Source organism: Chanos chanos, chromosome 5 (genome assembly GCF_902362185.1).
Source record: "Chanos chanos chromosome 5, fChaCha1.1, whole genome shotgun sequence".
NCBI lineage: Eukaryota > Metazoa > Chordata > Actinopteri > Gonorynchiformes > Chanidae > Chanos > Chanos chanos.
The window spans coordinates 9645266-9660163 of record NC_044499.1 but is presented as its reverse complement, the minus strand read 5'-3'; the positions used below and the strand labels follow the sequence as shown (position 1 = coordinate 9660163).

Below are 14898 nucleotides of genomic sequence, written 5' to 3'. Positions count from 1 at the left end.
ATTAAAGACTAATTTTGACGTGAACACTGTTGCAGGCATCAACAGCAACTGTCTGCGATTATCTGTTTGAACATCAATGCTTTCTAAGGGATTAATGAGGACACAGCGGAGCCGGCCAGAAGGGAGCTAAATTTTGGATATTTGAGTTTAGGTCTCCCTGAACTCAGTGTTAGTATCTCCCTTTGTTAATTTAGTTAACGACTCATCAATACCTCACAACATACTGGCCCCCCTCTTCCCCCTACCCAACAATTTCCTTTTTTTTTTTTTGTTCTGAATGATGAACGCTTGCTTCTAAAAGTGCAATAATGAACTGCAATTGAACATTTTCCCTGCTGTCTAATGGATTTTGTCAGACATATTCTCTATTTTTCATGAAATCACTCTAATTTTACACACGTAAATGTATTTTAACACGGAAATCAAACTCGTATTATAGAATAAAACTCAATCCATAATTCACACAAAAAAAACTGGTCAGAGTTTGATTTTATGTGGATGCAAGTCATCATAACATTCCTTAAATTGAATTGCTACCAGAAATATTTCCACGGTGACGGGTGACAGACAATATCCACCAAGTGTGTATATGTAGAAGAAAAAAAAAACCCAGTATGGTAAGCAGTAATGACACAGGAGAGGGTGCCCAGGGGGCACAACAACGAAAAAAAAAAGACACTGGTTCACCACCATGGAGACCTGGGTTCGCATCCCAGTAGGGGCCATTATGGCTTGGCCAGGCATCCACACGGACAAAACTGGAAGTCTCTGTGGGTGGGAGGCTGGTATAGGATCATCTCACCATTACTGTAATAGCAACTCCAACTGATTGGTCAGAGGCATCAGATTAGTGATATACGGACCTGGGGGGCATAGCATGAGCCCATGTGTATGTACTAGCCTCCTGAAAAAAAGGAAAAACATTTTCACAAAATAGATGTGTTGTTTTAGGATTTGAATGTGGATTTTAGTATTATTATTATTTTTAAATCATTTCATTACATGTAAAACACTTTATAAGGGACTCTCATCTTGACAACGAATTTCTGCTAATTAACAGTCTTTGTAACTCTGTAACTCTTTTCACATGTTGACTGAATCTAAGGCATTTTACTGTAACTTTAGTTTTTGGTTGGCAACTTTGCTGCCATTCTTTTGACAGTTTTGACCACACAGTGTATTACAAACCCAGTGTCCGTTCCTCTCCACACCCTGTAGACTCACACCACACCCCCTACCCATACCTTACAAATACACTCCTCCTGTAGAGAATCTTAATAGGCTGTGGAAAGAGGAGGTGTTGGGGCAAATTTGGCTGAATCTTTCTAATGTCTTAGAGGATGTCTAGGAAGACATCCTCTTTTGAAATACAGTGCTCTTTAAAATGAGTACAAAGAGTCTCTATCAGGCAGAGAGAGAGAGAGAGAGAGACTTTCACTGATTATGTGCTCCCTTCAAAAGTCTATTGCAATGGAGCAAAAAAGGCTTCTGTCAGAGACATGTCTTACATTCGTTATGTTGTCACTCATTCCCGAGAGGTGAAATGGAAACATTTTATATTACCACAGTAGAACCGCAACCTTGAGACGCCACTTATAGCACGATGGTAGCTATGTTTTGCCAAAAAAAATAAATGACCAGGATGTATTCATATCCTACATTTCTGTCTCTGTCTCTACAGCATCAAAGGTACTTTTTCTTCAACAGAGCGTAAAAATGAAAAACGCTGCAGCAACTGCCAAATATTTAATACTAATATGATCAATTATTGATCAATTTAAGATACTCTTTTTCATATGTTTTTTTTTTTTTTTTATCAGAGGGAACTGGCTACTCCTGCATGATTCTCAAGTTACGCAACAGCTTTAAAGAGACCAAAGCCGTGTATAAAATTAAATTACCCCTTTTCCAACACTGAAAACACCAGTCTTTAAATGGCCACGGAGTGTTATGCTAAAGGGAGCATGATTCAGCGGAACAAGTGGATGATGCAATGAAACGCTGGAATAATGCCAGTCTCTGTAGTAAATAAATATAGAGGGAACTGTAGGGTACTGTAAGGCGATAGGAAAAAGCAAACTGCCACAACGAAACAGTTTCTTTTCTCTCCTCTCTCCTGTTTTACAGCAGCGTTCCTACGCGACAGCTCCTCTAAGACCGTTATCAGAGATCTTAAGGTTTATGTTTGGCGCTCTGGTCACTTGACTCTAGAGGTCAAAAGGCCTGAGCAGTCCAGTGTGAGAATCACAGGCCTATCGAAGCTGATATTGACTACTGGACTGCGCTATGAAATTACCTTAGCTCTTCCTATAGCTACAAGGATATTGATGCAGCATCTGTTTTTTTTTTTTTTTTTAACAAGATCCCTGTAGAATGAAAGGATTGGGAGTCTGCTTATTGGTGAGAGGTAGTGAAATGACAGGTTATCTAGCCTGCAACTAGGGATGTATTTGGCAATACAAAGTGGCTACATTAAAAATTCTATTACAGTCTATGATCCCTGTGCTTTATAGACTATTAAATGCAACGACTATCGAATGGGTTACACATGCCATTTCATACTTCCTGCGTTTCCATCACTGACCGAAACACATTAAAGAAAAACACACGTGACAACACATCGAACATAAAAAGCCGAACTCTGACACTCAAAATTGGAGGCTTAGGTGTTTTTCCTTCACCTGGAAAAAAGAAAACACCGTCAAAGCAATACCACTGCTCTTGGAAAAAAAAAAAATAAAAAAAATTTCCTGTCACATAAATCAAGTGTGGCACTTATTTTCTTTTGAGAATGAAAGGCCATTTCCATTTTGGCGCACTCCTTAAGTGGAGATGACACACACACACACACTCACACACACACACAAAAATGCTTATTATGCTGTGTACTCCAAAGCATCTTCTCTGCCTCACACCTGATACAATGCAACAGCCAGTTTAAAAAAAAAAAAAAAAAGTAGGTCTAGGCATATGAGAAAACCCCAAGTAACCTCTGGCTTTTTGTTCAGTCAAGCTTTTTTTTTTGCAATGTAGAGTGCCTTTAATGGTCTTATTCGCTTCAAAACAAATGGCATTGCTACTAAAGCTGGCTAGAGTCCAGCAAAAGACTTTACACACTAAAACCGTACAACTTACTATGGTGTTTTCGTTGTTTGTGGTTTCTCTGAAACGTACAGAAAACCGAAAACAGCTCAGCAAACCGAGGTAGTAGAATTAAATGTATCGCAACAACTATGGTGAGAACGTCCATTTAGACAGAGACAGAACCGTAAAAACAAAGGACACCATCGCTTCAAAAACCCTAAGGCCATTCCCTGAAAAGCTAGAGGCATCAGAGTGCTGATGGAATCTCATGCATGATGCAGTCTCCGGCATTACCTACTCAAGCTTTCCACATTCTACTCAAGCTTCTACTGTGGATATGACTTCTTCATTGGAAAACCTCATTAATGTCAAGTAATGAAGGCAAAATGTGACAACACGCATTAGGATGTAAAATCCACTTTCAATCCGCTTTCACTTGTTTCACTTGTTCACATATTTTGGCATTTGCACTGGTACAAAATGACACTTCATTTGTTCACAGTCACTCATAGATTTTGGGAAAGAGAACAAAGCTAATAACAAGAAATTTTGCAATACCGTTTGTGTTAAAACACTTTTGGGAAGCCCAGCCCTAATTAGCAGCACAGTGTGCCTGGTAGTTGATGGGGAAGAATGTAATGTTTGCTACCGAGTTTGTAGATTCGAACGTACGGCGGTCTTACGCATTAGAGACTACGGGAGCAAGTTAACGAGTTTCTCTTTTTCCGCATTAACATTTGTATATTAACGGGAGTAGGAGGGAAAAAAACATTCCGCAGTGAGGTGATTTGACGTTACCGACGTTAATTATCACAGTCGAATAGTGAAGACGGTCCAGAGCTTCTGACAGTAATTTGTCACAAGACCTTTCCGTTTCTACATCAAAACAAAAAAAATAAATAAGTAAATGAAATCTGACACTAAGAGACCGTAGGCTCGGTTCACAGCGTGGTTAATTGATTCACCCTGACAATAACTGTCAGTTTTCTTACAAATTAAAAAAAAAATCTCCATTTGCAAGTGCAAAAACAAATCTCTTTTTTTTTTTTTTTTTTGGATAAGAGAAACAGAGACTGTTTAAATGGTTTGAATCCTGTACTACCAGGGTTCCGATAGTTTACGGCCGTCTATTGATCATCTAAGTGGCTAAATTTCAGTGTGCTGGTAATCTAAAAGAGGAGGACAGTTCACTCATCCTCTTAGTTGTCGTGGCCACCGGGCTAAGCTTATTGTCCTAATGGGTTTAGGCTCTATCCAATATGTGTGCCTCAAATCCTTTGATCTGTTTTAGGGCATCCTCTATGTCCGTAAGAGATGACTTGCCATTTAATCAGGCCAATCAGAGAAAATTACAGATGTGGGAGGAAAAAAAAAAAAAAAAAGAAGAAACACTGTCGATAAATAATTAACCACCTCTGAATAAATCAACAAAAGCAAATATGAATGATTTATGAATCAAATATGACTGAATTGTTGACTTAATCTACAAAAAAAATAAATAAATAAAATAAAAACCCAGAGTGAAGTAGAATTAGCAGTGCTTGAATCTCCTGCCCTAGTCCTCTATCACGTTTTATATATATATATGTATATATATATATATATATATATATATATATATATATATATATAGATATCATCATATGGGTTACAATCCAAGTATTTCATCTGAACTGAAGCCAACAGCTGCATAATCAGCTGTATCTTTAATGTATCTGTTCTCCCATCTCAAACGCCTGTGGAATAAAGCTCAAGACAATCGTAGCAATCACACATCTTGCCTTCCAGGCTTCCTCTACAGCCACTGAGAAAGAAAGAAAAAAAAATATCCACAATAACACTGTAATCCTCTTACAGATGACAATATTATGTTCCTGTTATGTCATTTATCATTTAGGGAGGCTTGTTAAGTTAAGGCACCAATCTCTTAATGGCTGCTTTGGAGTAATAGAGGGGATGGAAGCAATTTTCTAACACTGTCAGACACCCAGTGCCCCCCCCCCCACCCTACACACAAACACACTGCCCCCCGCCAACCCCCCCACCCCCCAAATCAAACTGAGCATGCCTCCCTGTATCACTCATCGATTCTGTGTTCACCATGTTCTCCAAGACACTGACTCAATGTGACAATCTTAATACTGCCGCCCCATTAGATATCAGCAGAGAAAAAAAAAACTGTTTAGAGAAGCGGCTAAGCATCTGGGCAGACCAGCGGTTCGTCAAAAACAAGATTGAGCCTAGAATACTGTGAAAAACTCAGGAAGCCGTCTCATTTCAATGCTGTTAGAGCTGCTATTTACTGTGTCCGGAGTTCTTTCCTGTTATTGTGAGGGTCATTTTGTGTGTTTCATCGGGTAATTGAGGCTCTTCTATATCCCCCCTCCCCCCCCCCCCCCCCCCCCCCCCCACCGTTTTCTTTTTTTTTTTTCCTTTGAAAGGACGGCTGTGTTAGCCTATTGAATGCTTTGCTTTGCCGGAGTTTTGAAGGGGTGATAAACTGCCGCCTCTGTGGCACGCGGTTATTTTTCCAGCATGTGTCATTACATCTGTACAGCCCTCTATTCATATTTAACACTTACGTCCATCCTCTGGCCTCCTTCCCGACAGTCTCACACAATGGTAAAATACAGGCCTGATCACAAAGCAAGTCTGGTTCAAAACGTCAGTCTCATCTCTCTTTGTTTTTGTTCTACTGAGGTGCTGAAGCACTGTGACCAGCTATCATTTACCCCTGGGACTCGCTGAGGAAGGATGCGGAAGCCGACAATCGAAACATAAGGCCAATTTGTTCATTTAGGAATAAATATCAAAGCAATAAAAATCCAGATAATGACGACACACTAAACTCAAGAATCCATTCATTGCTGTTTTAGAACAAACAAACAAAACATAATTGGTTTAAAAGCTTTTAAATGCTTTGAGAAGGTCGCTTAGAGGAATGTTTTTATTTTTTCGCCGATACTTCGCAATGTCACCCCCCCCCCCCCCCAGAGTCACATTAAACGTGCAGAGAGGACCACCCCCCCCCCCCCCCCCCCTTCACCATGAGCCTCAGACACGCAGCTAAGCGTCGCTGCGTGGTTATGAGCGCGTCGTTTTAAAAGCAGCACGAGTTAGCACGCTCGTACGACAAGAGTCATTTAACATGCCGCCTCCTGTGCACAATATTTCGTGAGAGTTTGGGTAAAAAAAGCAGGCACTTTCTCCGAGGAGGAGAAAGGTGGTTTCTCTCTGGTTGTGCACGGTTTTGAGAGCCGTTCTCTTCTCATTCAGAGAAGCCACAAACACCCTGGGGTGCCCAAAACCAAGAGGGATTAAGAGGGTAAAAACAAAAACGCTGTTCTACCATTTATATACCGCAGAAGAAAAAAAAAAAAAACAGGAATGAGCGAAACTTAAGAACACTGATGAATAATTAAGGAGAGTGCACTCTTGAAGTACCCTCTGTTGCACAGAAATTAGGAGCGAAATGGACACTTTGCATATTCTGTGAAGTGGCTGTTAATGGCAACGCTTTTCTGACTAAGCTGAAGAGCTTTAACAGTTAAAGGCAGGGTCTCAAATGAATCGCTGAGTGTGAGAATTTATTATAAACTTGATCATGTGTTCATTATCAGAAATTCATTATCAGAAATTCATCTTTAAACCCGCAACCCCCCCCCCCCCCCACCAAAAACGCTGATTTGTTCATCACTGAGCATGAAATCAAAAGGAGTTCTTTTAAAGTTTATATTTAGTTGTGTAGCCACTGTTCTTCGTACCTCACTATCACTTTGGTGCGGAGTGGAGCGTTCCCCGTAACGATCTGGAATTGAGCCGTCAACAACTGTTTGACTATTTCTCCTTATTTCCAGACGTTATGTTTCAACTAAACTACCTCTTAAAATGGAAGGCGCTGACCGGAAAACTTTTGTAAACAGTGTGCCAGTGTCCAGATGGCAACTAGATTGCTAATACCTAATGGCTTATTAATAAGACAGGGAATCACTGAGACAAGAACATTTTTACGCAAATAAAAAAAACAAACAAAAAAAAACAATGCACATGCTCCCTCTGATGAAGAATATGACATATTTCTCTATAAAGCTAAACACTTACTACGAAGAGGTACTGCACTGAGAATTAGACGGTATTGCACACAAATGCTGCAATGACATGAAAATGAGAAGAGTACTTACCTAAGTTGACGAATTCCACATCGAACGGGAGCCGGCATCAGCGGAGAACATGTTAAAAAAAAAAGAGGAGCAGTTAAGAAAATATTATGTACATAACAAGCTCATGGTACATTATGACCCTATACTCTGTAATCACAACTGATGTTTGGTTTAATGCTTGTTTTATGAAATGCAGATAGGAATGTCATTGTATTTGTTGTCAGTGTTTTGTTTTTCACTGTTGATTCTTATTTAACGTGAGTGATTGACCAGACTGTGTTGTCCATGTTACTGTCTCCCCTTCTGTCTGTCCATTAATGTTACAGATTGTCTATGTTTTGTATTTTTGGGTATTGGTTTGACAGGAATTGGCAGTGTATTCTGGAGGGTTAATGTGGATTATTTTGGAAGGATAATGCAGCATTCCTCTCCTTTAAACCCCTCCCTATCCCTCTTCCAATTTATTTCCCTGCTTTAGCTTTTTCCACTTTCTTACATGGTTAAGGCAAAAAAAAAAAAAAAACCCAAAAACAAACACAACAATAAACAAAGAAATCTTTGAAGTCAAAGAACAAATAGACATCATTTCTGCAAACAAACTACTGCCCTGTCTACTGATGTCTGTGACATTCATTTGTAGCATTTTCCACAGAACAGACTGCAGACAAATTATGTTATTATTTTATGTGACGACTGAATAAAGATGTTCAATGTGAGAGTTAGCAAATCACCACCAAAGACATCAACTTCTTTCTTTCTTCCTTTTTTTCTTTCTTTCTTTCTTTCTTTCTTTCTTTCTTTCCACTCAATCTCTCAATCGCTCTATCTGGGACATAGCCTAGCCCTGCCTCAGTCTGGAGCTCCATTTCTCAAATGAGTGCTCTGCTCAGCACAGATCCCTGGAGGAGAAAATACCGGTAAAGGGGCTGAAGAAAATGATCTGTCCCTCCTCATGGACCCAGGTGTCAGTCTCCTGTGAGACGGAGTGAGCTCATTGCCCACTGGATGCTGGATCGCGTTTCTTTTTTCTCAGCGCAGTGGAGGGAAAGGACACCTTAGGCTACCGGCGGAGGGGGGAGGGGGCGGGGGGGGGGTTGTTAGTGGAGCATCTTTGAGATAATGATTTTGTGAGATCCAGATGAGGGACTTTGACTCAGGGTATGAGTGATAGTGTTTGGCAGCCTGTTTCGTCTCGCTGGGGGACGTGTGAGGGACAGAGGTTTGGCTGGCCCAAACCCCTCTTCAGCGTTTCAAATGAATATTTATGACGGGGCGGCCACCAGCGGACACTTGATGGTTGTCACTCGATTTAAAATCTACTTTATCGGGTTGGCAAATACATTCGCAATTAAAACAGTACATTGTTCCAACATTGTTGTTGTTGTTGTTTTAAACGTGAGTGCAACGCAGGGCGTTGGTTCATAGAAATCAGACGTTAGGTTTACATTTCTAATGTTTAAACACACACGATCGTGGAAGAAAGGAGCTAAAGGGGATAGCCAGTTCTGGCGGGAATTTAACCGAGGAGCCTTGCTGGTAACTGTCTGCCACCTAATTTCAGTTTAATTACAAAATCCACATTGTAAGGTAGAAAAATTAGCACCGATTTTTTTATTACCACAGGTTTTTGGATTGTAGGCGACAAAATCACATCAAAGCTGACAAATGCTGCTTTTTTCCTGTCCTAATTTCATGGATATTTTTTGTCCCTGAAAAAAAAAAAAGACAACAAAAAAAAAAAAAAAACCCTCTGTCATTTTTGTAGTGGTTCACAAGCTGTCTGTCATTAACCTCTCTCCCTCCACACAATGAGGGAAAGCTTCTGTGAATTCCCACCCACACACGGCACCTGCCAGCTGGGGATGATATCTACCACAGGCCCATGGCTGTCCCTGGGGCCTCCTCTCCGACGAGATCCATGCCTGTCTGCACCTGTGACTTGCGCACAGATATCGCAGTGTCTCTGCTGCTCATTCTAATCCCCAAGCCTCCCTTTCCATCGCCAAGGAGTGATGCATCCACTGCACAAAATAACTCTCTCCGAAGAAAGCTATGCTCAATAGCAAGTGCATTCATCTCTGTCAGATTTCGACTGCGCCGTGACAAGGGAATACGTTAATGTCAAATGCCAGATGATTCATTTAGCAAAAAAAAAAACAAAAAAAAAAACCACATCTCAAACCGTGACAGCTTTTCAATGTAATTAGGACACAAATGTATTCTTACCAAGCTTATGGATTTATGAAGGTAATTTTTTCACAATGTTTATACTGAGCAAGGTTTTAATCACCATTTCTGGGCATTTCCCAAAGTATTGAGCGCAAAACCTACTCATCTTGTCTTGATGGCTATTATGAAATCCCTCTTCAGAGCTGGAACTATGCAGCATAGAGTCATACAGCTCATCCACGAGGGACCAAATCGCTTAGACAGCGAAGTACTAAATTAAGCCCAAGGATAGAGGACCCTCGTCAACAGCTTTTCTTGTGTCTCACAAACAAAAACGCTCAAGTGCATCAGCTACTCTTGAGATGAACATAGAACACTGGGTTCTTTGTGCACGAATCAACAGCTTGCTAAGGAAATGAAGAGAGAGCTTCTATAGTGTAAAAAATAAACAGAAGAAGAAGAAGAAGAAGGAGGAGGAGGAGGAGGAGGAGGAGGAGGAGGTGCTGAGTGTTCACTTGCTGCATGACCAGCGTCAGCCCCAAGCTTCTGCCTCATCCTGAACGGCACCACAGAGGACACTACGAATGTGGGAAAACATAAACTTCACAGAGGGCTTAGAGACAGTCTATCATGTCCTCAGTACAGCGCAAGAACTGCAGGAGGTGGGTGAAAAAAAAAGGTGATAGAACCACAAAAAAAGTGCTGATGTGGCCTCTAAAAAAAAAAAATTCCTGTCAACAACATCAGTAGGAATGGCTGAACTAAAGAGAGAAAGCGAGAGAAAGAGAGAGTGGGAGAGAGAGAGAGAGGGTGGGAGAGAGAGAGGGTGGGAGAGAGAAGTGTGAAGAGAGGGGGAAAATGCATAGGCTCAGAGGTCATATAACAGAGCAGAACATGCCAAACTCCCCTAAGAGCTCTACTTAAAAGTCATTAGGAGGATATGGGTGGCAAAGGCCCTCTGCTTGTAGGCATATCAAACAGTGTTCCAGCACATCCATTACAGATGGACTGTCACATTAAGTGTAAGGGGGGGGGGGGGGGGGACGCCTCACAATGACATCGTGGTTAATGAGTATTTTTCTTTCTGCTGATAGGGGAAGATTGTTCCAGGTTAAGGTGGTTCCCCACTGTGGCTTCACGTTAATGTAAGCATCATTAGATCATCATCGAAATGGTACATTTACCTCACCCTACGCAATATTATCTGCCTGAATTATTTACCGTTATTATTTATTCCACTGTGGGAGTGAACACAGAAAAGAGAAATTGTGTCCATTTAGCATGTAAAGAGCAGCATGGTTTTACCACGCCGAACGCCAAGGACATTTTCCTCAAATGTCACACAGCACATTTTGGATACAGCGCTGTGTTAAAGATTGTTGATGAAGCAGTTCAGTGTCTGGGATGAAATATAACCGCGCTGCAGAGAGCAGTGACGTTAAATCCATTTTTATTCTTCACCCTACCCAGAAAACAGGGTGAAACATCAGCTTTTACGGTAATTGGAGTCTGCAGTGAATCCATTATAACCTCTGAGAAAAGAAAGGAGGCTGAAACAATCACATGTACAAGTCAGATTCTGAATACTATATCTGAAGCAGGTTCAGAGCTAATTAAGTCGATTTTTTTTTCTTTCCGGGCACAAACACTTTTTCCACTCTCACCTCTGTCTCACGTTTCCGTATCTGAACAAACTGTTTGATGAACGCGGTACCTGATTTCACGCGCTCACGAAAGTGTTTCTGTTCTTACCGTTGTGACTTCCGAACAATCGGTCTGATTGGGGATCTTTACTAACAGTATCTGAAATCGTTCTTTAGCCATTGCGGCGCGCAGAGCAATTAGGTTTAATTAAATTTCACAGGTCACTTGAAAAACCATCAATACAGGAAAATCCCCAATGAATTTCTACACAATTTCCTTCTTGGTGGTGATCAAACACCCCCTTTTTTTTTTAATCCCCTTTTTCCCCACAAGCCGTTTATTGACAATGGAAAGCTTACAACGGAACATAAATGGTTATAGTGAAGGAGTATCACTTACCCAACCCAGGGGGTATCTCTGGGCACGGAGGTATGGGTTTAGGGGTGGGCGGCGTGTGATTGGTGTCTGGCCGCGCGCTAGGCAGCAGCTGGTCGGCCGTAGCCAGGTAACTGGCGAAGGTGGCGTTGGGTCTGGAGAAGTTGTAGTAGTAGTGGTGCGCGCCGCGGGAAGCATTAGCGCCACGAGCGGCGTTGAAACGGCTGAAGATGTCGAAACGTTGGCTGTAGACGTCAAAGTAAAGGATCATCATAATGAGGAAGTGCACAAGGCACAGCAGCAGCACGGCTTTGCAAATCCGCTCCAGGGTCCGGCCCACCATCAGCCGGGTCATGGTCAAGGCCACGGCCGACGCTTGGCTACGGGCATCCGGTCAGGTCTCCTCCTCCACGGGAATTCTGCTGGGTGACCGCTCCCGAGATTGTAATCACCTGCGAAGAAGATAAGGGAACGGTTAAAAAACCGATAAGGGCGCTAAGAAACTAATGAGCGGCAGCGATTGGTCTCCTCAGATCTGCTGTGACCTAATGAATAGCACAGTCCAATGCTCAGGGATAAGGGCCATTCTTCACCTTACCACGTTATCTAACTGCTTTGACAACACTCAGTTAACCATGTCCACTGTACACGTACAGAAAAATTGAATAAAGGATAGAAAAGCTCTTCAGCTGTATGTGTTTCATGGTGCTTACAATTAGTCAAGTGCCTTGGTAAAACCTCAGACTACAAACACACACACACACACACACACACACACACACACACACCAACACACACACACACACACACACACACACACACACACACACACACACACCAACACACACTCATACCATTTCATGTGCGCGTATGTTACGTACACCCACTATTACTGTAACGCTGTTTCAGAAATATTTTCACTTAGTCGTTGTCAAGGTGTAACAAGACATATTAATACGACAACATGTTGATGTAACATAGCAACTGCGTTAACATGAAGTAAATTTACCCAGCGCCTTTCTGTGCTATGACGGACATGACAAATCATGACGGATTTGAATGGTGCAGACAATGAAAACCCCGTGTTTCTCTCTTTCTCTATGTCACTGGCTCTCTTCTATCTATGCTAAAGCAACACAGCTTCCACATCTTTAATACCAATGGCACTTCATGCAGCTATGAGCACTCCAGTTAACTCCTGACGATGTGATTTGCACAGCAATTGTAAGAAAATGGCTTTCTTTCTTTCTTTTTTTTTTTTTAGGCATAATGGAGCCTACATAAGCATAGACTAGGAAGCCTGTTGGGTGACCATCAAAACCTTACTGTGAGCAATTTCAATGTTGATGGGTTTTTCCAATCAAGCAGACGGGTATGGAGCCGGGGGAGAGAGAGTTGGAGGGGAGGCATAAACAGACCGGGCCTGAAGTCTGAAGCCTGCAGCTAATTTCTCTCCATGATCACTGGTGGAAACATCCAGGGGAAAGCCTTGTGATTTCACACATGGTTGACTGAAGAGAAGCCCCCCGGGCAGGAGGAAAAACACGGTGGTGGTGGTGGTGGTAGGAGGGCCGGTCATTTGTTCACTGTTTCTCACACACACACGCTGATCACTCAGTTCGATAACGCACTAAACTACCATTACTGTTATTGAGCCGAGTTTGTGTTTAATCCCTCTCCTATACTGTTATACTTCTCCACAACAGCTGCCTCGGTGCTTTGTATCGCCTCTCTGCATAACTATTATCGGCACCAGTGAATAAAAAGAAAACATCAGCTTGTTGCAGTGCAACCTGGAATTGCTCTCCTTTGGAGAAGTAGACCAAATCAGCAGTCTGCACCTTACAGCAGTTGTCGGGAGGAATACCGCCCTTACACATCCTACTTTCGCCACCATCCACTGTAATGAATCATGCCATCAATAGCAGGAGAAGAAAAAGGCAACAAAACCTGGAGAGCTTGTGTGAGTGAGAGAGAGCCGTAAAGTGGAGGAAAAAAAAAAACAGCTGAATAAAAAGGAAAGAGACAAACATAGAGAGACAGAATGTGTGACACGTTTAGATGTACAGTAAACTGAGAGAAAGATAGAGAGAAATATTTTTACGGGATTTTTTGGGGGTTTTTTTAGGATTGGTTCGAATTTGAGATTATGTTTAAAGAAGTTGAATATGAAATTAAAGAGGAGTTGGAGAGCGTGGTTTCTCTTAAGATTGAGTTTGACTGTCTAGAGGCAACAATTTAAAAACTCAGCATATGTAAAAATAAATTTGTACACTGCTCAGACATGTTTTGCTGAAGAGCGTTCAGTAAACACTGGAGCTTTCAGAGAGTCAGAATATTACTGTGTGACAGAGAGTGAATACTTCATTACAGAGCAATGACACTTCATTAATATAATAAATACAACATTGTCTCATGACACAAGAACTTATTTAATCAAACACACTCGCTTGATTCAGTGTCCTGGTATTATAAATATTCAACCTGTCACAACCTGCACCTCCGTTTTGGACTTTTAATTTGATATGTCTTTGTGCTCTTGTTCTGTGCCTGTCTCCGCCCCTCACCTGTTCCCGTTTGTCTGATTATTACCTTGTTAATTTCTACCAATCCTGTGTTGCCCTGTTTTGTTCTCCTTCTATTTAAGTCCTAGTGTTTTGCCTTGTCTTTGTCTATCGTTGTTTGTGTTTTAGAGCACTCTGTCATGCTGCACCTTTTTGTTATCGGCTTTTGTTATTAGTTTGCACTTGTATTTTTATCTTCATTTTAAGTAAAGTCTTCTGTTTATCACTGTCAACCATCGTGTCTTTGCACTTGGGTCCTGCACCACACCACCAGCCGTGACACAACCAATAATTGCATAAAATAAACACAGTTGTTCGATATAAAGTACATTTTGAAAATGTTCATTTCTGCCAGAAGAGTTAAGCACCTTCTTTCTCAAGTTCGACACTCTCATATAAGATGGAGAAGTTCTTTGCATCTGACTGGAACATGTTGTTTTGAAGAGCATTGTGTACGTTCTTCTTTCAATACTAATGCTTGTGAAATATTCAGAGGTAGAGACCTGGTGGAAAACGTCCCCTGGCGAAAGCCAAAGCAAAAGAAGAAAAAAAAAAAAGAAAAGAGAAGAGAAATCCTGTTTCATTCTCCTCCATGCTATTACTACACCATCTCTCTGTTTAAAGGGAAATTATGTCTACCAAGGATCCTAATACTCTTTTTTTCTCTTTCATCCACATACAACTTTGATCACTGTCAAACTACACTTGCACTCTCATTCTGAACGATCATTTAAAACCCAACGTTACAAATTTAAAACACAAATTGACAAAGCAGTCAACCACAGTCATTCTCAAAAAATGGTCTGAACAAACTACAACGTCAGTAAAACGCAAACACCTTCTGAGATAAAGAAATGCAAAGTAGAATTTCAAGATCATTCTCTCAAAGGGAAAATTTAAAA

The 14898-nt window shown here is 41.3% G+C and overlaps 1 protein-coding gene across 1 annotated transcript in view; it reads right to left on the bottom strand.

Moving 5' to 3' along the window:
* The window catches only part of b4galt2 (UDP-Gal:betaGlcNAc beta 1,4- galactosyltransferase, polypeptide 2), a 59127-nt gene extending 47340 nt beyond the window's left edge, over positions 1–11787 (bottom strand). The window contains exon 1 of the mRNA XM_030775478.1: positions 11457–11787. Within this exon, the coding sequence (XP_030631338.1) occupies positions 11457–11787 (331 nt within the window). The remainder of the gene's footprint in view (positions 1–11456) is intronic.
* Between the last annotated feature and the right edge of the window lie 3111 nt (positions 11788–14898).